The sequence below is a fragment of the Orbicella faveolata genome, unplaced genomic scaffold (genome assembly GCF_042242905.1).
Source record: "Orbicella faveolata isolate gen_17 unplaced genomic scaffold, um_ofav_v1 contig_31, whole genome shotgun sequence".
NCBI lineage: Eukaryota > Metazoa > Cnidaria > Anthozoa > Scleractinia > Merulinidae > Orbicella > Orbicella faveolata.
In genome coordinates this window covers 14,723-37,342 of record NW_028301560.1, presented here as the reverse complement: position 1 = coordinate 37,342, position 22,620 = coordinate 14,723, and the positions used below count along the sequence as shown (strand labels likewise).

Here is a 22,620-nt window from a genome sequence, read left to right as displayed (position 1 = left end):
TTGACTGCTTGCCGTTCGCGTGACCCGCGGGACGGTTGAACTTTGCAACCGGGCCTTTCTCGGACTAGACCAGGGGGGATTGGGCAATTTATCGGTTCGATATTTTGCACAGGCCTTCTCGTTCAAAAGCAAGTCAACAACTCACCCAGCGCCAGTCGAGCTTTGAGTGCGTAAATATGCCGTGAGATCTCGTTTCGCTGGCATGCTCTTCCGGGTCTTCTGTTCTCTTCTGCTCAGATGTGCTATGGAAACTAATTCTGGACTGCAACCGGCTGCTATTTATATAGATAGGGGCCTTATCGAGTCACGTCCGTTTTGACACTACGTGCTGTTTCGATTTGACTTCATGGCAAGTGAACGTGACAAGGTATTCTCGGCTATATGGAAAGACAAGTTTGTTGGGAGCCTAGTTTGGAATTTCTAAAGTGTCTTGGAGTTTTGGTGAACGAAGTTTCACCATTTTACGGGCTAAATGTGGTTGTGGCGTGAGCCACCGAGTGTGACGTCATCAGAGGAACTGGTAAGTTAAGCACGTTTTCGACCTTGTTCATATTGCGAAAGAATGTCTTACAGTAAACACCCGCGTATAAGAACCTAGTGATTTAAGAACCTACAGGCTGAAATTGGGCATTTTAATACCCAAATATATAAGAACCTATTTAGGCTGGCAAAGAACAATAGGTTCTTATACAAAAAAAACACTTATTTTGTAGCCAAAATACTGGATTTTAATTGATAGAAATTGTGAAATTTCTGAGAAACACCATGAAAATTATTTGTTGAATTGAAAATCTTTTAAATACAGAGTATAGAATACTGTATAAAATTATACTGGTGTAGCCTTGGGACTTGAATCTGTAGAGTGCCCTGACTTTTGCTCATGTGAAATACACATTACTGCTTGCCTTTTACATTCCAACTGTAACAGTGATACCCAAAGAAAATGTTTGTTCTTTCTGTGTACAGTACAATGCATCTTTATTTCAATACGCAAGAAAATTAATATTTTGTTTCACATTGTATTTGATTATTTTCAAATTGGTTCAATTTTAATTCCCTAAATTGGGTTTTTATTTATTTTTGCTGTTTTTATTTATATATTTATATTGCTGTTAACAATTTACATTATTATCAAATACAACTGTAAATATGGTAGCCTATGATACTGACTTTATTGTTGTTTAAAAAATAAGGCTTGGCATTTTTGCGGTTTAAAATACAAATGTTCAACCATTATGACATACTAGTACTACAGTAGCTCTCTGAATGGTATCACTATGACAACTCCTACAAATAAGAACCTACTAAGAACCTAATCAGCCTGAGTTCGGAAAAACTACCCCAAAATATAAGAACCCATTCAGCCTGAACCCAAAAATTCTAGGTTCTTATACGTGGGTGTTTACTGTATTTTCAGTCACACGGTCACTAACATGGCAAGAACAGAACAGAATAGAACATTCGAGCAGTTATGGCAAAAATTAAGTTAAGGGCTTGAGAATGTATAACAGGTGTGATTAATGAATGAATTAAACCAACGCAGGTCTAATACACGCCACTGTAAAGTGTACTAGATTTTATGCGGTCTGTCTTTACAAATCCAAGAAAAAGCTCGTACTTCATTAATTAAGATTGAATGGTGAAAAAAAAAAATCCTGAACGCAGCAAAGTTACTTCTAACCTTAATTTGTACATTAGGATTAGTCTTTTTCGATTCTTTTGCTGATCTGTAATTGTTTATTCCAAGGGGGGTTCTCACGGTATACGTGGGTGTTTATTATGACTCTATCGGTATTAGCATGCTTAGACATCGGAACACCAGACCAAAGAGGGCAATTGTTTTGCCGTGACAGCTTTGATTGGATTTTAAGCTAAGTAATGGTTTATTTTATTTCAACGTTTTTTTGTTCTTGTTCTGCACAGAACCATTCACAAGGCAGCTTCAGTCAGCTAATACCCTGTAGATGTCACGCTGAATGCAACCCTGCTGGAAGCTTGGAAATACACACAGGAGTGTAAAGTGCAATTGAATTAAGTCATTGTACGTACAGCATAAATTCCCAGTTTCTTTCTTGCTGTACATCGCAACCGAAAAAACTTGTCGAATTAACCCAATCATTACTGTAAACAGCTCCATAAATGCTCCTATCTCCGAGACTTCACAAAAAATAACTCTTGCACGCCTTGCGTGCCTATGTTTTTTTACGTTATAAATAACCCTCTACTCCTTAGACTGCCATCTGTGAATTTTCGCCGGGGAAATAGAACAGATTCGTATTGCCGGTATTGGACTGGAAAAAGCTTGCAATGGAGGCTCATGCGACTCCCCACATTAGCCTCAGTTGCAAGCTAGTTTCAGTCCAATACCGCTAATACGAATATGGTTTATTGTCTTGTAAAGATCTGCTCATTGAAAGCATAAGAATGTGACCACGCGGCCAAGTTTCCAATTTCTTTTTTGAGATGCACACGGACTGCAGGACTCGTTTCAAATCAAGCTACATACCAAGACCTGAGAAATAGAGCTATAGTTGAGGGGTATACCTCATATGAATTTTGAGCGCTGATATGCGTTGGAAGTTTTTCAGTTGGACAGTGTGAACACAGGCAGAGTCTTTATTGGCTGATTTGGGAGGGAAAACCTGCCGTTCGCATTAGGGGTACCTTGGTTAAAGCAGCTGCGTTCAAAGTATTGCTATTCATCTCAAAATAAGTGTGGCCTAGGGCTTGTTACTAGAAACAATTGGCACAGATTTCAGTTTTACAAGATTCTCTGATAAGATAATCCCAATTTTCCCAGAGGATTCTTTCCAATGTCAATTTTCTCAGATTCTCAATAAACTTTCTCAACCTTTGAGGAATTTTCCCTGAGCACTTAAATGGGACAGATTCCAGACTGCAAGATTTTCAAGTCACTAAAAAATTTATTGTCAATAACAAATTCTAAGAGTTACAATGCAACATATGTTAACATATTAACATAACAAGACTAAAAGAGACAATTATATCCTCAATGTTATGAGAAATTGGATCTTGATAACAATCTACCAATATCATCTCATGCAAAATGGCAGTTAATCAACCGCAAAAATTCTTATAACACTGGACACTTCTCTAAGCTTGTGTCCAGATTCTCTGATAAAAAAAAATTGTTCCTCCTCCGACAACATGTAATTTCAGTTTCCTACCGCCTATCTTTGTCCCACCAAATGTAGTTCAGATGAAAGATGTTTTAAGTCAAATTACAGTCTCACAATAAAATTCCAGGCATCAACTTGCACAGTCTTAACAATCAGGCCAATATTTTTGTCCACACCAAGAGAATTTGCTAGTCAATCATGTCATACGTTGGCCTGATAAAATCATTGTGTGACTGATAACAAAACCTCTTTGATTTCACTAAAGCCCAAGTTCTCATAACACAGGAAATTCCTGCAAGCTTTTATCCACATTCTCTGATAAAAAATAATTTTCCAATAATATTTGACATTCTCTGATAAAAAAGTGATTTTCCAATAACATTTCACCAAAACATTCCAAACATCAATGTCTCCTTCTTTTAAAACTATGCTGCAAGTGATTTTCAAAAGACTAAAAAAGATCAATCGTCAGTGTTATGAGAAATTGGATCTTGATAACAATCTACCAATATCATCTCATGCAAAATGGCAGTTAATCAACCGCAAAAATTCTTATAACACTGGACACTTCTCTAAGCTTGTGTCCAGATTCTCTGATAAAAAAAAATTGTTCCTCCTCCGACAACATGTAATTTCAGTTTCCTACCGCCTATCTTTGTCCCACCAAATGTAGTTCAGATGAAAGATGTTTTAAGTCAAATTACAGTCTCACAATAAAATTCCAGGCATCAACTTGCACAGTCTTAACAATCAGGCCAATATTTTTGTCCACACCAAGAGAATTTGCTAGTCAATCATGTCATACGTTGGCCTGATAAAATCATTGTGTGACTGATAACAAAACCTCTGATTTCACTAAAGCCCAAGTTCTCATAACACAGGAAATTCCTGCAAGCTTTTATCCACATTCTCTGATAAAAAATAATTTTCCAATAATATTTGACATTCTCTGATAAAAACATAATTTTCCAATAACATTTCACCAAAACATTCCAAACATCAATGTCTCCTTCTTTTAAAACTATGCTGCGAGTGATTTTCAAAAGACTAAAAAAGATCAATCGTCAGTGTTATGAGAAATTGGATCTTGATAACAATCTACCAATATCATCTCATGCAAAATGGCAGTTAATCAACCGCAAAAATTCTTATAACACTGGACACTTCTCTAAGCTTGTGTCCAGATTCTCTGATAAAAAAAAATTGTTCCTCCTCCGACAACATGTAATTTCAGTTTCCTACCGCCTATCTTTGTCCCACCAAATGTAGTTCAGATGAAAGATGTTTTAAGTCAAATTACAGTCTCACAATAAAATTCCAGGCATCAACTTGCACAGTCTTAACAATCAGGCCAATATTTTTGTCCACACCAAGAGAATTTGCTAGTCAATCATGTCATACGTTGGCCTGATAAAATCATTGTGTGACTGATAACAAAACCTCTTTGATTTCACTAAAGCCCAAGTTCTCATAACACAGGAAATTCCTGCAAGCTTTTATCCACATTCTCTGATAAAAAATAATTTTCCAATAATATTTGACATTCTCTGATAAAAAAGTGATTTTCCAATAACATTTCACCAAAACATTCCAAACATCAATGTCTCCTTCTTTTAAAACTATGCTGCAAGTGATTTTCAAAAGACTAAAAAAGATCAATCGTCAGTGTTATGAGAAATTGGATCTTGATAACAATCTACCAATATCATCTCATGCAAAATGGCAGTTAATCAACCGCAAAAATTCTTATAACACTGGACACTTCTCTAAGCTTGTGTCCAGATTCTCTGATAAAAAAAAATTGTTCCTCCTCCGACAACATGTAATTTCAGTTTCCTACCGCCTATCTTTGTCCCACCAAATGTAGTTCAGATGAAAGATGTTTTAAGTCAAATTACAGTCTCACAATAAAATTCCAGGCATCAACTTGCACAGTCTTAACAATCAGGCCAATATTTTTGTCCACACCAAGAGAATTTGCTAGTCAATCATGTCATACGTTGGCCTGATAAAATCATTGTGTGACTGATAACAAAACCTCTGATTTCACTAAAGCCCAAGTTCTCATAACACAGGAAATTCCTGCAAGCTTTTATCCACATTCTCTGATAAAAAATAATTTTCCAATAATATTTGACATTCTCTGATAAAAACATAATTTTCCAATAACATTTCACCAAAACATTCCAAACATCAATGTCTCCTTCTTTTAAAACTATGCTGCGAGTGATTTTCAAAAGACTAAAAAAGATCAATCGTCAGTGTTATGAGAAATTGGATCTTGATAACAATCTACCAATATCATCTCATGCAAAATGGCAGTTAATCAACCGCAAAAATTCTTATAACACTGGACACTTCTCTAAGCTTGTGTCCAGATTCTCTGATAAAAAAAAATTGTTCCTCCTCCGACAACATGTAATTTCAGTTTCCTACCGCCTATCTTTGTCCCACCAAATGTAGTTCAGATGAAAGATGTTTTAAGTCAAATTACAGTCTCACAATAAAATTCCAGGCATCAACTTGCACAGTCTTAACAATCAGGCCAATATTTTTGTCCACACCAAGAGAATTTGCTAGTCAATCATGTCATACGTTGGCCTGATAAAATCATTGTGTGACTGATAACAAAACCTCTGATTTCACTAAAGCCCAAGTTCTCATAACACAGGAAATTCCTGCAAGCTTTTATCCACATTCTCTGATAAAAAATAATTTTCCAATAATATTTGACATTCTCTGATAAAAACATAATTTTCCAATAACATTTCACCAAAACATTCCAAACATCAATGTCTCCTTCTTTTAAAACTATGCTGCGAGTGATTTTCAAAAGACTAAAAAAGATCAATCGTCAGTGTTATGAGAAATTGGATCTTGATAACAATCTACCAATATCATCTCATGCAAAATGGCAGTTAATCAACCGCAAAAATTCTTATAACACTGGACACTTCTCTAAGCTTGTGTCCAGATTCTCTGATAAAAAAAAATTGTTCCTCCTCCGACAACATGTAATTTCAGTTTCCTACCGCCTATCTTTGTCCCACCAAATGTAGTTCAGATGAAAGATGTTTTAAGTCAAATTACAGTCTCACAATAAAATTCCAGGCATCAACTTGCACAGTCTTAACAATCAGGCCAATATTTTTGTCCACACCAAGAGAATTTGCTAGTCAATCATGTCATACGTTGGCCTGATAAAATCATTGTGTGACTGATAACAAAACCTCTTTGATTTCACTAAAGCCCAAGTTCTCATAACACAGGAAATTCCTGCAAGCTTTTATCCACATTCTCTGATAAAAAATAATTTTCCAATAATATTTGACATTCTCTGATAAAAAAGTGATTTTCCAATAACATTTCACCAAAACATTCCAAACATCAATGTCTCCTTCTTTTAAAACTATGCTGCAAGTGATTTTCAAAAGACTAAAAAAGATCAATCGTCAGTGTTATGAGAAATTGGATCTTGATAACAATCTACCAATATCATCTCATGCAAAATGGCAGTTAATCAACCGCAAAAATTCTTATAACACTGGACACTTCTCTAAGCTTGTGTCCAGATTCTCTGATAAAAAAAAATTGTTCCTCCTCCGACAACATGTAATTTCAGTTTCCTACCGCCTATCTTTGTCCCACCAAATGTAGTTCAGATGAAAGATGTTTTAAGTCAAATTACAGTCTCACAATAAAATTCCAGGCATCAACTTGCACAGTCTTAACAATCAGGCCAATATTTTTGTCCACACCAAGAGAATTTGCTAGTCAATCATGTCATACGTTGGCCTGATAAAATCATTGTGTGACTGATAACAAAACCTCTGATTTCACTAAAGCCCAAGTTCTCATAACACAGGAAATTCCTGCAAGCTTTTATCCACATTCTCTGATAAAAAATAATTTTCCAATAATATTTGACATTCTCTGATAAAAACATAATTTTCCAATAACATTTCACCAAAACATTCCAAACATCAATGTCTCCTTCTTTTAAAACTATGCTGCGAGTGATTTTCAAAAGACTAAAAAAGATCAATCGTCAGTGTTATGAGAAATTGGATCTTGATAACAATCTACCAATATCATCTCATGCAAAATGGCAGTTAATCAACCGCAAAAATTCTTATAACACTGGACACTTCTCTAAGCTTGTGTCCAGATTCTCTGATAAAAAAAAATTGTTCCTCCTCCGACAACATGTAATTTCAGTTTCCTACCGCCTATCTTTGTCCCACCAAATGTAGTTCAGATGAAAGATGTTTTAAGTCAAATTACAGTCTCACAATAAAATTCCAGGCATCAACTTGCACAGTCTTAACAATCAGGCCAATATTTTTGTCCACACCAAGAGAATTTGCTAGTCAATCATGTCATACGTTGGCCTGATAAAATCATTGTGTGACTGATAACAAAACCTCTTTGATTTCACTAAAGCCCAAGTTCTCATAACACAGGAAATTCCTGCAAGCTTTTATCCACATTCTCTGATAAAAAATAATTTTCCAATAATATTTGACATTCTCTGATAAAAAAGTGATTTTCCAATAACATTTCACCAAAACATTCCAAACATCAATGTCTCCTTCTTTTAAAACTATGCTGCAAGTGATTTTCAAAAGACTAAAAAAGATCAATCGTCAGTGTTATGAGAAATTGGATCTTGATAACAATCTACCAATATCATCTCATGCAAAATGGCAGTTAATCAACCGCAAAAATTCTTATAACACTGGACACTTCTCTAAGCTTGTGTCCAGATTCTCTGATAAAAAAAAATTGTTCCTCCTCCGACAACATGTAATTTCAGTTTCCTACCGCCTATCTTTGTCCCACCAAATGTAGTTCAGATGAAAGATGTTTTAAGTCAAATTACAGTCTCACAATAAAATTCCAGGCATCAACTTGCACAGTCTTAACAATCAGGCCAATATTTTTGTCCACACCAAGAGAATTTGCTAGTCAATCATGTCATACGTTGGCCTGATAAAATCATTGTGTGACTGATAACAAAACCTCTTTGATTTCACTAAAGCCCAAGTTCTCATAACACAGGAAATTCCTGCAAGCTTTTATCCACATTCTCTGATAAAAAAATAATTTTCCAATAATATTTGACATTCTCTGATAAAAAAAATAATTTTCCAATAACATTTCACCAAAACATTCCAAACATCAATGTCTATGCTTGTTTTAAAACTATGCTGCGAGTGATTTTCAAAAGACTAAAAAAGATCAATCGTCGGTGTTATGAGAAATTGGATCTTGATAACAATCTACCAATATCATCTCATGCAAAATGGCAGTTAATCAACCGCAAGTTCTCATAGCACTGGTCATTTGTTTACAATGCTTTTCGTTGGATTCTTTGTCAAAAAAAATAGTTTTTCAATGTTATGAGAAACTGGCGGTTGATAACAAAATTATATTGAACTGTGCACTAGAAGCAATGAAGTTAAAAGTTCAAACTGTTCAGTGGCTAGTCATCTGTTAAGGATTTGTGAATGGATCGCAAGCTGTTATTCAAACGATAAAGTCCCGGTTTATTCCTGACAGGTGTCATGCTTACGGGCACGAGACAATTGACATCTTCGATCCATTGTTCGCCATCTAGTTCAAGTTTGAAGTAGTTCTTGTAGGCTTTGTACCAAATCAGGGAGACCTTACCATTAGCTAGAAAAGAATGCACCTGGCCAATCAGAATTTTGGGACTTCTTAGTGTGCTGTCTTCTTCAATCAACCCTACAAATTGGGCCGGCTTTATGTTGGTAGCCGCTGGTGGTTGCACATTAGGAGTGTTGGTACCTGTGGTCTCTGCCATATCTGGATTGGAGATGATTTCCTGGGCATATTCTCTGGCTACACGTACAGCACATTCTTTCCGTTCATTTGCCGTTCGTCGGTCGTATGTTTTCTCAGCCTGTTCCCTTGAATGGCCTAAGGCAGAAGCCAGTGAAGCTTTGAGGGCATCTGAAGTGTCGCTATGTAAAAATTAAACACATTGCATCAGGCATTGATTTTCTAACGTGCACTCTAGGAAGTGTTTGTTCCGTGATCTAGTGTTTTTCATGCATCTGTCCTAGCATCATATCATTGTTTACTTTGACAATGTTATGATGAAATTATTCATCTATTTTATTTATTGTAAAACACTAGACTGCATAGCGATTTCGAGAGAGAAAGAGAAACTCTAGTTTTGATACCTGTTATGATGAAACTCTCCCACTCTAAACAGAAATGCTACACTTCCTTCCTGTTGTAACATTTAACTCTGGTTTAGCTAGCATAGTGCTTGTTTCCCTGTTGGAAGGCCCAACATGTCTGTTGTGCAGTATTAACCCATTGACTCCTGTGCCAGGCATAACCGGCCGTGCGAAAACCCACCACCAATTTCCTGTGCCAGCCATAACCGGCCATAATAATATTTTAGCCCGTCATTCATTCAAATTTAAATAAATGATGTCTTGAAACCTAATCTTGTAATTTGTAATTTCATTTGCATGTAAGGTGCGTGGACACTGCGTGTAATGTGCATGTAGTACACTCGCTTAACGCACGCGTAATGCTGCAGTCCCTTTGACCGGTACTGTAGCTATAGATAAAGAAGTCAACTATTCAAGACTTACTCTTTTCCATAAGCCCAGGTCACAAATGAACTTCGAATCATGTTGACGGAGACCACAGTTCCTGTCAGTTTGTGGAAAAGGTTCTTAATGTGCGCTGAAAAGGAGGAGCTGGTGAACCTTGCTCCGTTTCTGTTCTGCAAGGAAGGAAAAAAAAGCCAAGTTAGGGTGAGTCTTGTTATTTGTTCACCCCATAGAGAATGAGTGTAAGAGCAAATCACCCCTGCAGGGTTGAAGAAATGCTGACATTCACCCCTAAACCGTGAAAGGTTCATTCCCGTAGAATGAAGAATCAGGTAAATTCACCCTGTCTAGCCTGCCTAAAATGTTTATTTCAACTAAACCACCCCACAACTGAAAAGGAAAGTTCAACTCTGGGACAGTCTACCCCAACAGAACCCAAAAAACATTCCTGGATCAAATTTGGCAGGGTGATTGACCTTTTTTTCAAGTCACCAACTTTTGTTTTGGGGGTGAATGTGTGGTTTTCCAAGGTGACTGAAAGATTGTTGAAGATAATTCCCAGAAACTTGGGAAGAGTTAGTCCAAAAGTAGGGTTAGGGTTTGACTTGACGCTAGAATTTGGGGTGAATTTGTCCTGCTAGTCACCCCAAATGGAATGACAATAAGTTACTGCATTACAGCTTGAAGATTATGTCCTTACCAGAAGCAAGATGTCACCACTTTCCTTGCCAACCAATTGTGGACGGTGATTGTTCACAAAGTCCAGCAGTATTGTGCACAATTCATGATCTGCCTGTGGTCAGAAGAAATAGTGTGACATGGCTTAGTTTCTTTTCAGTACAACATCTCAGGAAGTATCATAATATCACAGTATCATAATCACAGATCTTGGCAAATTCAAGCCTTGGCACCAAGAACAAAACTCCTCGCACCCTCCATATGGTCAGTGACCATATAGGATTATGCAACAACCACTGGATAATTGCACAAGAAAAGCCCACTATTAGCTAGTCTGCTGCCATGATTAATAGGAAGATAGGAGACCGATCAAAATATGTAAAAGTGTTAATTAAGTCATTCTGCTGCTGTGTCTTACCTTCAAAGTCAGCTCCTGGCGGCCAAAGAACTTTGCAGTTTTATAGTTGTGGAAGTAAAGTGTGACCTCTTCTGAATCCTTCACCAGGAGGACATTTCTGTCTTTGACTTGATTAGGATGAAATTGCTGCCAGTTTCTTTGAATCTCCAGGGTACGAACCTCGACACCCCGGCCTGGAGGGATGAAAACGTACAAGGCCAAAATAACCAGGTCACAACATTCGCGTGCCTTCTCCCGTTTGTTGACAGCCATCTCAAAATAATCTCTCTGCACACTGCAAGCGTTGACAATCTGCTCCCTGCAAAATGTTGTATCATGATATTAGCCTGCACATATCCATAGGTTTTAGTCGTGGATACACCAAGGGTAGAAATGACTATTGTTAGGGGTTGGAAAATGCAAATTTGTCACTCACACAGATGTACGATACTGGTCAAAGGGATTGGGGGGCCTTCAGCACGCGAAATGCGTGTAGTCTGCGTGTAGTATTTGTGGACAGTGCGTGTAAGGTAGGTGTAATTACACGTGTGTCAAAGTTACTGATCATAAGAAGATGGATTTTCACCCATCGCAGGGCAGTGAAATAATCTGACTTGGGCTTACCAGTCAAGCCAACGGTTCAGAACCGTCAGCTCTTCCTTGGTCTGGGGACGTTCCAAATCGCCTTGACGCTGGAGAAGTGTGGCCTGAGTTCTCAGCTGCTTGATGACAGAAATGTCCCGGTACTCTGGAGCGCTGTCCCGGTGGAGGAATTTGACCGCATACAATAGCGAAGAGCAGTGATTTGATATGGTTGCTGGTGACAGGTTCCTGTGTTCCTGCAAAAGAGAAAAAACCTTACACTATTTATCAAGATTCACGAAATAGCACTAAACAGTCAAAAACAATAATTAACACAAGTTGTAGATATCACTTTTTAGAATTGACATTCTGAGCCAGTTTCAGGAAAACAAATTCTGCAGTCAAGGAGATGTGTTCATACATAACATAACTTGATATAGCCTGAAACACAACTATATCTGGTAAAATTATGGTAGTTTACAAATGGGTTTTAAAACTAAGAACATGGATAAGCAAGCCAAAAAGATTTGACATGTCCACAACATCCAACATGGCCGCTGAGTTCGACCCAGTACCCGCGCAAACGTCAAAAAAAATCTATTACGTCACCTTAAGATAGTCCAGATAAGATTCCAAGAGTGCTCCACGAAGGAAAACGTTTGGTTGTAATTCCACTCGGAGGCGAGTCCTTAAAAATCCTAGGAAACCTGAGGGCATGAAAAAGGACAAGTTTGAACATAAATAAAGACAGCAATAATCAGATGGTTAAAAGAATTCTCTCTGAACTTGGGAAATAACTCACACAACATCCTCTCCTGTGCTTTCTGGTACGTGGAGATTGCCAATGGTTTCGCTTGTCTCTCCAGGTTGACTTGACGGGTGAAAAAACGTTTGACTTCCCGTAGAAAGTTTTTCATTTCTCCCGGCAATTCTTTCTGGTCGAGGGCATATGATTGTTTCGGGACTTTGCTGATAGGAATATTGGCTGTGTGAGCTGCAATTTCTTGGCCTTGTTGTCGTTCTTCTGCGGATCTTTGTTCTTCTCGTTCATCATCATCATCATCTCCTTCTTCTTGTTCTTGTTCTTCTTGTTCTTCTTCTACTACTACTCGTTCATCTTCTTCTTGTCGTTCGTCGTCGTCCTCTGGCTGGTCTTGTTGCTGGAAGGATATTTGATGTGTACCCGTGCAGAATTTCTTGGTCGGAGAAAGCTGAACGAATTCTGCGTTTTCGGATTCATCTGAGCTTGATTCGTCGGAGGAAGATAGACGGTAGGAAACTATTGAGTGCATGTTGGGAGGAGGAGGAAGAATCAGTTGCAGCTGGTCGAAGGTGGAGGTAGGAAATGGCGTTATTCGACGTGGCAGTCTCAGTGCAATTCGAGTAAACATGAAACAAGGGCCCATTGAAGGGGAGTCTGGGGCCTAGGACCGAGGAGGGCTGGTAAGTAGCGTAAGAGGCCAACTTCGAAGGCCTATAGAGAGGGTGGGTTTGCATGGATGAGATTAACAAACTGTGCGATTCCTTGTAGAGGACACAGAGTTCGCGCTGGAGTCAGTGTGGAGTTTGTGCATAGAGTGGCAAGGTTTGAAAATGGGGTCCGAAGTTGTGGTAGTAGCTAGGGTGTTTGGAAGTGAGCCTGCCCTGTTTGAAGTCAGCCAGCGGTAATTCAAGATGTCGGCGAGAACAGCTGAGCTGCAGGTGAGGCAGGATTTCTTATTTAGGCTAACTGGAGTGATCTTTAGGCTAAGCGGAGTGATATATGTATTCAGGCTAGGCAGAGTGATATGACATTCGGGCGGATTTGAGGAGAAAGAGTCACATTGCTCGGCATACTACGTTGGGTGACTAGTTCGCCGTTAATGAAATCTCAGTAACTGGGAAATATTCTCTCCGTATAATATATTGGGTGACTACTTGGACGTTAATGAAATTTCAGTAACTGCGAAATATTCTCCCTGTATAATTTATTGAGTGGCTTTGTTGCGAAATGTTATGGCTATCTATAGACTGAGTAGAATAATTGGCAATTTTGCATTTGTCAAAGTACCCAACCGCAAGCAAACAGCAGTGAAACTAAGCGATTTTGATACTTTCGTGATATATCAAACTATTCTTCTTCGTTACATGATACTGAGATTTGAGAATGAGAGTGATGCATTTTGTGATAACTTGCTATTCTGAGGTATACCTTTCCATGCTATACGCCTGAGGATTTGAGTGATACTTTGATATCTCAATTTACCACTTTCTCAGCAACTATCATGATAATCAACTTCTGTATTTTAGACATTCAATGTATATTCTAGGCTTTTATTTTTTGACAGGACCCTCCTGAAAACCACCTCTAGGTGATTGGAGGCCTGCTGTTAAAAGTATTAGTTTATTATTATGTATTATTAGTGATGATATTTTGATATTTGACATGCACAATGCGACCCAATTTTTTTTATCCGTGACAAAATTTCCTTTTATCCGCGACAAAATTCCTCTTTATCCGTGAGAAAAATTGTTTTTATCCCTGACAAAATTGCTCTGCGTCCGTGACAAAAAAACTGCCAATTTGCCAAGGACAATTCAATACGCCTAACAAGCCGTGTCTTCAATCCATCGATCTTTATTGGTACTCCCTCTGGCTAAAGCTAAACATTACAAAGTTCACTGGAGATATTTCAAGTGAAAATCACAGCTAATAAGATCAGCATTAAATAGGAATAAAATACAGTTCATCTCTATGCCACGAAGGAAGTCTAAAATAGTTCATAGCACTACTTTACAGGTCAATTGGAAAACAACACAACTGCTAATAAGAACATAAGTAACTAATCAGCTTTGACTAGATCGCTCTTGACTGATTCCTTGAAGTCTGAAATAGAGGTTTTCAAATTCTCACTAATTGAGCTCCATACTTTGGCAAAGCAATCTTTGCTTACACCACGAGTGCCGTAATAATCTAGTTTTCCGTCAAGTATCAAAGGCTTTACTGAGATCTGCTCGCTTTCAATGACTTTATTGTTCTCCAAAAATTCTAATGATCTCTCATGCGAGGTACTGACATTGGCGAGGAAATTGTTAAAAGCATTGGCCACCCACTTAGGATGATCAATTTCAACAAGCAATTTGCTGGGAGCAGAGCTCTCAATTCTAAGAAAACGACAAACTACACGTTCATTTCATCAACAAGTCGACCGACTGGCAATAACGATATCTACAATGACTCTTGTTTTCTTACCCCTAGTTGAGTTTTCTGAAAGTCGCTTGTCTGTCCGGGGTAGAAAAAGAAAAAACAACAACAACAACAACCCACAAGCCGAAAAAGGCCCGACCGGCGAAACCTTACGTTACTTTTTTCTTGACTGTTTTTCTAGGCTCCATACCTAATACAAGTAGCAGGAGAGAGAGTTCAACGTGTCAATTGTCTGCCTGGAGAGGACGGCTGGAGGATGAACTATCAGCGGTTGACCCCGACTTCGAGGCTGCTTCTGTCCAACGCTTCAGGATGTCCAGCTCCGTGCCTGCATTTTCATCTGTGGAGGCCAGATAGAAAGACCAGTGATTGCCAGGTGGCACCAACTTTCGGAGGGCTATCAGAGCGGCCAATTTGGCTTCCAGGTTCGGTTGCTTGTTTACGACCTTGGCAACAGTGCGCAAGTGATTCCAAAACTCCGAGTGGCCAGTCCTTAGCTGGACGCACAATAGGCGCGGGGTAATTTCGGCCAGGTCACCGATGTTGCGCATGCAGTTCAGTCGGTTCTCGCCACATTTGACTAGGGCACGCAGCAGGTTCCGAACATCCAGGTCATGTTTCTGGCTTTCGTCCGCTGACAGAGTGGTCGGGGCCTTCGAAAGTCGGCAGATCTTGGCAATGGCCGGACAACAACAGAGCAGTAGATTCAGGCGTTCGTTTTTGGTGGACAGACATTTGCCATACAGCTCCCTGGGCTGGGCTTCAAATGCCAGGCAAACTTGACATCGCCTGGGACTCTGGCAAGCGGGTGCGGGGTCACCAGATAGGGTTTGGGCGTCAGAGCGAAGTGAACAGTTGCCTTCCTGGCAGACACAGTGGTGTCGGAGCTTGGCAAAGAGGTCTCGCAAAAGGCGTTGGACTTCCCCCGTGCTCTCCGCGGCGCTCACCACGGCATGTTGGCAAATGTCGCCGGGATTGGTCCATATGGCGTTTCCACCGGCTTTGCGCTCCACCACCTGGTCGAGGCAAACGTCGAGAGTCAGCAGGTAAGCTTATGTAAACATACATACATACATACATACATACATACATACATACACTTTATTTGTTCTCAAATGACAATTACAATTGTAACATGCCCGCGGATAGCTGAGCTAATCCAGGCGGGTCGTGTTTGGACGAGTTATTAATGTACAACTAGGTACAACTAAATACAACTCAAGGTAACAAGAGAACTAAAGAGACTAGAATTGACAACGATGACTAAAGACAACTAATAAACTAACGATATTACAAATAATAATTAACAACAGTTACGACGAGAGACTACAGATACACTAAAGCGAAATTATTGAGTATTAATGAATACATACTAGGAGGAAAACAAATTCAGCTTCACTTTTTGAACGATTTCTGCAAGATCAATATAACAGTGTTCTGAAGCTAGAATTTCAAAAAGGATGTGTTTTATTTTCCTCTTAAAGACATTTTTTGGAAGCTTTCTTAAATACATAGGCATTTCATTCCAGATTTCTGTTCCGATTCTAGAAAATGAATTCACTTGAATTGAGAGTCTAGAACTTTGTGTGTAAAAATTATTTGAGACAGAGGATCGAGTATTGTAAGAATGAATATCAGAAATGTCTTGAAAGAGATCTTGAATGTTTCCAGGAGCATTTCTGTGTCTTATTTCAAACATAAGGTTAGCTAGAAGCTCATAATACAAAAATTTTAACGGTAAAACACTGCAATCAATAAATAAAGGAATCGTATGTTGATTTCGCTCAGAAAAATAAATAAAGCGAAGAGCTCGCTTTTGATTTCGACCATCCAAGTAAGATGAGAACCACTTATTTGTAACACCACGAAAACCATAGTGATCTAACTTGTGTAAAAGAATTTTATGATCGACTGTATCAAAAGCCTTTTTCAGGTCAATGAATACACCACATGAGAACAAGCGCTATTCGGTATTTTCCTGTATGGTACTCACAATGTCAAGAATTGCATGGTGTGTTGAATGCGCTTTGCGGAAGCCATATTGAGATGAAGAAAGTATATCATTTTGCTCAATCAAAGATTCCATTCTGGAGTAGACCAGTTTTTCGAAGATCCTATTAAAGTTAGACAGCAAAGAAATAGGCCTATAGTTGTTTGCATGAACACTTGAACACTTGAACACTGAACACTTTAACGTACTGACGACTGGCTCACTACTAGATAGCTACTCAAATGCCAGCGAAATACGTCATTGTCCCAAAAGGAGCGACAAGGAGATGTCTTACAAGTGAAAAACTGCTGGTCAAACAGTGATTCAATAATAGTACAACTGATTCCATGTAACGTGGAAATTGTTATTGTTATTTCTATTGATAACAGCGGAATAGTCGCACCTGCGGGTCACTGGGCTGATGTTGGCCCAAAAACTGAAAGAGCTTCCTTCTTGCCTCCCCTTCCGGAAAGACATCTCTCCGCAGGCCACGGACGGGACATGTGTCCAGCTGGAGATCTCTACTCCTTGTCTGTGCGGTGGTTGGGGCGGTGGCTTCTTGTTCTTCCGAAGTGGTAGAGTCTGGAATGAACGGAGAGAAGGCAGGCAAGTTACTTTTCCCTAGAACATTTTAAGATCAGTAGGACCTTTTTCGTTTTATAATGAATTTCATTAATAACTAGTACCATGACCCTCCATGCATAAATGAGCTCTCGATCAATAACGATTTCTTTAAACAGGAGCAGGCGAATATTAACGTTAAAAGCCGACGTTTGGGCGTCACCGTGACACCATTCTGAAGGCAAAGTGAATAAATAATGCGGAGATTTGATTTCTATTCAGTCTCCACAAGTTAGCATCATAACAAAGGATCACAAGTTCTTCAAGTGAATAGCGTCGCGCGAATCGAGTCCGTTGGAACGTTTAGGAATGGTTCAAGTTTTCCTTTTAAGACTGACTGACTGACTGAGTGCACAGAAATCAAATCTTGGCATTATTTATTCACTTTGCCTCGAGAGTGATAAATGAAGTATTTGTTTGTTTGTTTGAAAGCAGCTGAGCCACTCACCCTCATCAGAGGCTACTGTCTCTGGCGTTTTGGGCGTGGCCTTCTTGTTCTTGACGGGGCGACTTCCGGCCGAGGAGGAACCCTTGCGTTTACGCTTGCGCGTGGCCTGACTAGAGACCTCTGTGCTGTTGGTGGCCGGCGATTCCTGTGTTCCCGACGCGGCTTCCGCCTCCGTGTCCGCCTCCGCCACCGAGTTAGACAATATCCGATTCAGGGCTCTCTCACGCTGCTCCGTGACCGCGGTGACCTCTGTCTGCTCCACCGGCATCGCTCGGTGTCCGATGCTTCTGAGCAGGTCCGCCGACAGAGTCACCGCGCTGGCTGCGAAATCTTCCTCCTCCCCCTCTCCTTGCCCTTCAGATTGACAAGCCCAGGGCTCCTTCAAGCAGCGAGACAGCGCATCCAGCGTATCGCTTTGTACCGCTTGGAACGTCAGGAAATTCACGCCGAAATCCAGCGTCCCACGGACCAGGTAGTCCGGCAGATAGCTATCGGAGCTGTGGTAACGGACTGCGGCATACCTGGGGAACAAGAAACCAACAAGAAACGCGTGAACATCACAGGAGATAAGATTAATTGTGGAACGCTATACCGCACGAGTCTGGAAAGATACGAACGTACACTACTTTTAAAAACAAGCTAGAAACGTTAGATGTAGTTAAATAGATTTACTGCTTTTAATGATCATGTTTTCTTACGCATTTTACTTGTGACTCCATTGTCAATTCTTAAATTTTAACATTAGCTAGTTCTTTATCTTAGTTTACTTTAATTTATATACCTTGAGAAGGCTCTTATAATTTCTTTTTTCTGTTGTTTTTTCTCCTGGCGTACCTTAAAGTAGCTCTTTAGCTAAGTGTACCGAACCACGTTAAAGATATTGATTGATTGAACGTCAGGTCACATTGAGCTCACCGGAGATTCAATAGTCGCGCTAGGCTCAGACCGGAGCCAGCGATACACTGTCGGCTTAGCAGCGAGGCCACGTCCATGATTGACATGCGACGGATGGACAAATTGGTAGCTTTGGCGGTCACGACAATGTTGCCTGGCAAAAAACCGCCGTGCTCAGCCTCAATCAGACGTCTCGGAAAGCCATGCGTGAATTGCACGCTGGCCGGCGACCATTCGGGGGCGTTCCATAGCATCACGTTGTCAAACCTGCCGAGAAGGGGGCCAGAGAGGGGGATAACATGAGGTTAGTTTTGCACGAACAAGCAAAAACTGACGACAACAAAAGAAAAAAGCGACGCTTTTTTTTTCAAATGAGGGTACTTTAAACACGTATCTTGGGTTTGCAAAAAGGTCAATAATCAGTTAAATGTCATGATAAGATTTAGAAAACTGTTAAGCTGTATAAGGCCTTTTATCCTACCGCACTTTCATTCATGTTCAGTTTAGTATGAAATGAGTTCTGTCTTTGTACCTCACCAGCAGACGAGATTACACCAATTGATTACTTCGACCAATGAATGCTACAAGTTTTTGCGTGCGAGTTAATAATAATAGTTAATAAAGGTGCAAAAATCAAGGAGCCAAAGAGTGTGAGGTTAAAATCTCTGAAAATAGGCCGGAACGGAGCGTCGATTTTTGCTTGTTTGTCATCGTTTATTTAGTTAGCGTGTCTTACCTGTCAAGGCGCACTTTGTCCAAGGATAAATCGAGGCCGGGTATGCCACTGGCTAGCACTTTTTCCAAGCTCCTGCCTTCCCGTTTGAACAGCTGCTCTTTCTGTAGTTCCGGGTGGGACAGTCGAAGTCGCTTGCTCGGACGTCGGTTATCTTTGCCAACCAGCCAGCCCTGCTTTAAACGATCTTGGCAGTAGGCGACGGCTTCCTCGCGGCTTTTAAAGTTCACTTCCCGGCTGGCTGCTTCTCCAGAGGGGATCATGGCCATTTCTGTCCTAGCCACCAGTTCGCAGGGCAAACGTAGGCAGTCCAATAGTCGCAGGTCGAAGTTGAAAGCCAGGGGGCATTCCTTGGAGACAGCCAACGCCGTGGGGAAGTAGGGAGCGACGAAATCTGTCCCCGAACCCTGATGCATGCCGTCGACGCGGCGATGAAATCCTGGACTGTCTTCCACCTGACTGTCCTCCTCTTCGACATGGTCCGAGTCATTTTCCTCCGAATCTTCTTCCGTCTCTTCCGGCGATACGCTGTGGAGTAGAATGGACAGGTGGTTGTATTTTGAGTTAGTTATTGACAAGTTAGGCTAGGTAGGTTCTTAAATTTCTACCAGGGAGAATCAAATCAAATCAATCAATAAAGCAGTTGCCAGTATAAAGTTCACTTTTGTTGCTACTTGAGCTGTCAAGTCAATCAATGGTCTCGCTCCTTCACGCATCTCTGATTGTTTTTAAAGTTACGCACCACTCGCTACAATCTAATTAACGATTAGATTATGAGCTCGAGATTTCTATGAGGTGATAGTTGATGAGGCCGAAGAGAGAGAGAGCAATCTAATTGTTTTAGTAGAATTCTGACTGAGATTAACGCAAACAACGGTTCTCGATTATTTTTCAAGGCATTGTTGAACTTCAAGCTTTAACAAAATCGCACGTATTGAATTGTTCTTGGCAAATTTGCAGTTGCTTACGCAAGTTTTTATAGTCAAGAAACCGCTAATGTCCTTCGTTTTTTTTTTTTTGTTTTTTGGTCAAAACATCTTGTAAACATAATGTAAATACTCGCTTTGCATTTACACCTACTTTCTATCTTCCAAAAACTCGAACAAATTATGCCAAATTTAATATTCGATTTCATGGACCTAAATTATGGAATGAACTCGATGAAAGATTCAAGTGTTGTACTTCTAATCAATTTAAAAAAAGAACTAACTTGGCATCTCGTTAGTCTCTATTAATCTTTACTGATTTTTTGATGGTTTATATCTATTTATTTTGTTTTGCTTTCTATATTTACTCTTGTACCAAGTTTATGACATTCATGTGTACCAATGTATTTGTTGTGCCTCTTTCCTGACTCTCACATTTTTAATTAGTATAATTACGGTCACCCAACTAGTTTAGCTTTTTAGTTATTTTGGGTGTGTCGCTACTGTATGAAGTGCGGTGTTCAGTTATCTGTAATTATAACCTTGTAAATTCTTTTAGTTGTTTACAGTAGTAGAAATAAACTGTTGTTGTTGTTGTTTGGTCTTGTCAGAAATTTAATTATCCGTTGACATCTAAACTTTCTAGCAAAACTTCAGACAAATTACTAAACCCTGGCATTTCGTGGCGGATAGTACACGAGTAGCTTAGCCAATCAGATTGCGGCATTTGCATTAGTATACTAGTAGAATTCTACTAAGATCTAATAGTAATGTACAGCAGTTTTCGTATAATAGTCGTTACCTAGACAGGTCATTTTCTGAGATTGTTTTACAGCATTGGAAGAATTTGCCGGACTAAGTTGAAGGATGTGAGTTTCTACTAGCATTTTAATACCTCATTTTTGCAATTAGTTCCTAGATCTTCGCAGAAATTGCCACTGTTATCACTATTGCATTAGGCTAACATGATGTATGATTTTCACGTCTTAGTCGATCAGGTGAGATCAGTCAGAATAAGGTAAATGGTAAAATTCGGACATGCTTAGGTACTTGTGTCATTTTTCATACCACCCCGTTAACTGCAGTGACATGTTTTAAACGGTATTGAAAACGTTGCCGTGCTGTGAGTTGATTTTTAGTCGGTAATTTCTGCATCTATTGCTCGGACTTAGCGCAATCCGTCTTAAACTCCAGAGGTCTTTCGTTTGTTTGGCGTCGTCATGTTTTCCTGATTTTCAACCGAAGAAAATTCGGTAGACGCTTTGACAATAGAGATGCAAAACCACTGGTTGTCTTGTTTTTGTCTGTTCTTTTCTGCTTACTGACTAACCTGCCTTTTTCCCGCTCGGCTTCGGTCAAAACGAAATCCTGTCGACGCATTCTTCGGGGCGTGGCACCCTTTCGCCTGTGCGGCGATGTTTCTCGGGAGCTGCCTAACCCAGCGGTCTTGCTGCAACGAAAATTTGGAGAAATCAAACAGTGAAACATTCGAAAAGGGAAGCTTAAAAAAAAAAGAAGATATACATGGAACGAATAAAAAAAAAAAAAAAGAGAGATGTATATTGAACAAATAAAGAAGCCTAAGCCGTGTATTACACTGCGACAAAACGCGACGGGCATTTGGGAACACGAGGGAAAGGTTTTTTTCTACCTTTCTCGACTTAGTCTTCTTCATTTGCCTTATGACATACACTCTCAGCCAAGCTCTTGGAAGCTTTCGTTTTATCCCAGACATATCACTAACCTACGGGAGTCCTGGCTTGCGTGGACTGGCTCACTCTGCGAACTGTTGAAAAAATAGCCAGTTGATTAATTACAAACGCTCACATAACAAAATAATCGAGAAGAAAATTGTCATTTGTTATAATTACACGCGCAGATATAGCAAAACGATAAAAAGGAGAGAAAAGTGTCCTTGACTACTAGCAACTCACCTTGTCTGGCCAGAATTTACTCCACTCGCCTCTCCTCTTGCGCTGAGTTCCGTGGCGGCAGGCTGATCTGAAGTTTCATTTTGCTCGCTATGAAAGAAGGATGAAAAAACTAACTACACACGCAAGGTCAAGTGAAGTGAAGTGAAAGACTTTATTTAATGAGGGTGACCCGTGACAGTAACTTAAGTTACTGATAAACTTGGGGCCCTCAGCTTAAAATAATTAGAATGCTAAAAATATATTATTTACAATAAAATGCTAAAATACGATATTATTTACAATAAAATACTTAATTAAGTTACTATTAAAAATGGTTACAAATAATAAACTGGACTTACAATTTCAAACATACTACGAATAATAAAATAACATACTACGAATAATGAAATAACTCATGGAATAAACGGAACGGGAAAAATAACGAAAAAAACGGAGCAAACAGAATTGCCATCTGTTATCGCCTGCGTGAATCCCGCTAATTGAGTTACGTGTATTTG

General features: G+C 39.6%; 3 protein-coding genes and 1 long non-coding RNA gene across 4 annotated transcripts; 2 read left to right on the top strand and 2 right to left on the bottom strand.

Annotated features, from left to right (window-relative positions):
- Position 1: 1 nt before the first annotated feature.
- Positions 2-8,286, top strand: LOC149105937 (uncharacterized). The gene is made up of 2 exons (XR_016210085.1): positions 2-520; positions 1,924-8,286. It is a non-coding gene; the product is annotated as an uncharacterized LOC149105937 (long non-coding RNA).
- On the bottom strand, positions 2,905-12,839 carry LOC149105936 (uncharacterized). Its single transcript, XM_089298882.1, has 7 exons — positions 12,193-12,839; positions 12,000-12,097; positions 11,433-11,647; positions 10,830-11,127; positions 10,434-10,526; positions 9,773-9,906; positions 2,905-9,127 (listed from the first exon to the last, which is right to left on the bottom strand). The coding sequence occupies exons 1-7, from the start codon at positions 12,794-12,796 to the stop codon at positions 8,626-8,628; spliced, it is 1,944 nt and encodes a 647-aa protein (XP_089155008.1). The 5' UTR covers positions 12,797-12,839; the 3' UTR covers positions 2,905-8,625.
- On the top strand, positions 12,825-22,553 carry LOC149105935 (uncharacterized). Its single transcript, XM_089298883.1, has 4 exons — positions 12,825-13,091; positions 14,759-15,623; positions 16,957-17,173; positions 17,624-22,553. The coding sequence occupies exons 1-2, from the start codon at positions 13,065-13,067 to the stop codon at positions 15,098-15,100; spliced, it is 369 nt and encodes a 122-aa protein (XP_089155009.1). The 5' UTR covers positions 12,825-13,064; the 3' UTR covers positions 15,101-15,623; positions 16,957-17,173; positions 17,624-22,553.
- On the bottom strand, positions 15,190-22,202 carry LOC110065985 (uncharacterized). Its single transcript, XM_089298888.1, has 8 exons — positions 22,144-22,202; positions 21,520-21,639; positions 19,267-19,791; positions 18,552-18,797; positions 17,637-18,157; positions 16,971-17,149; positions 15,311-15,593; positions 15,190-15,248 (listed from the first exon to the last, which is right to left on the bottom strand). Exons 1-8 carry the CDS (start codon positions 22,200-22,202, stop codon positions 15,190-15,192), a joined length of 1,992 nt encoding a protein of 663 aa, XP_089155014.1.
- Positions 22,554-22,620: the final 67 nt, after the last annotated feature.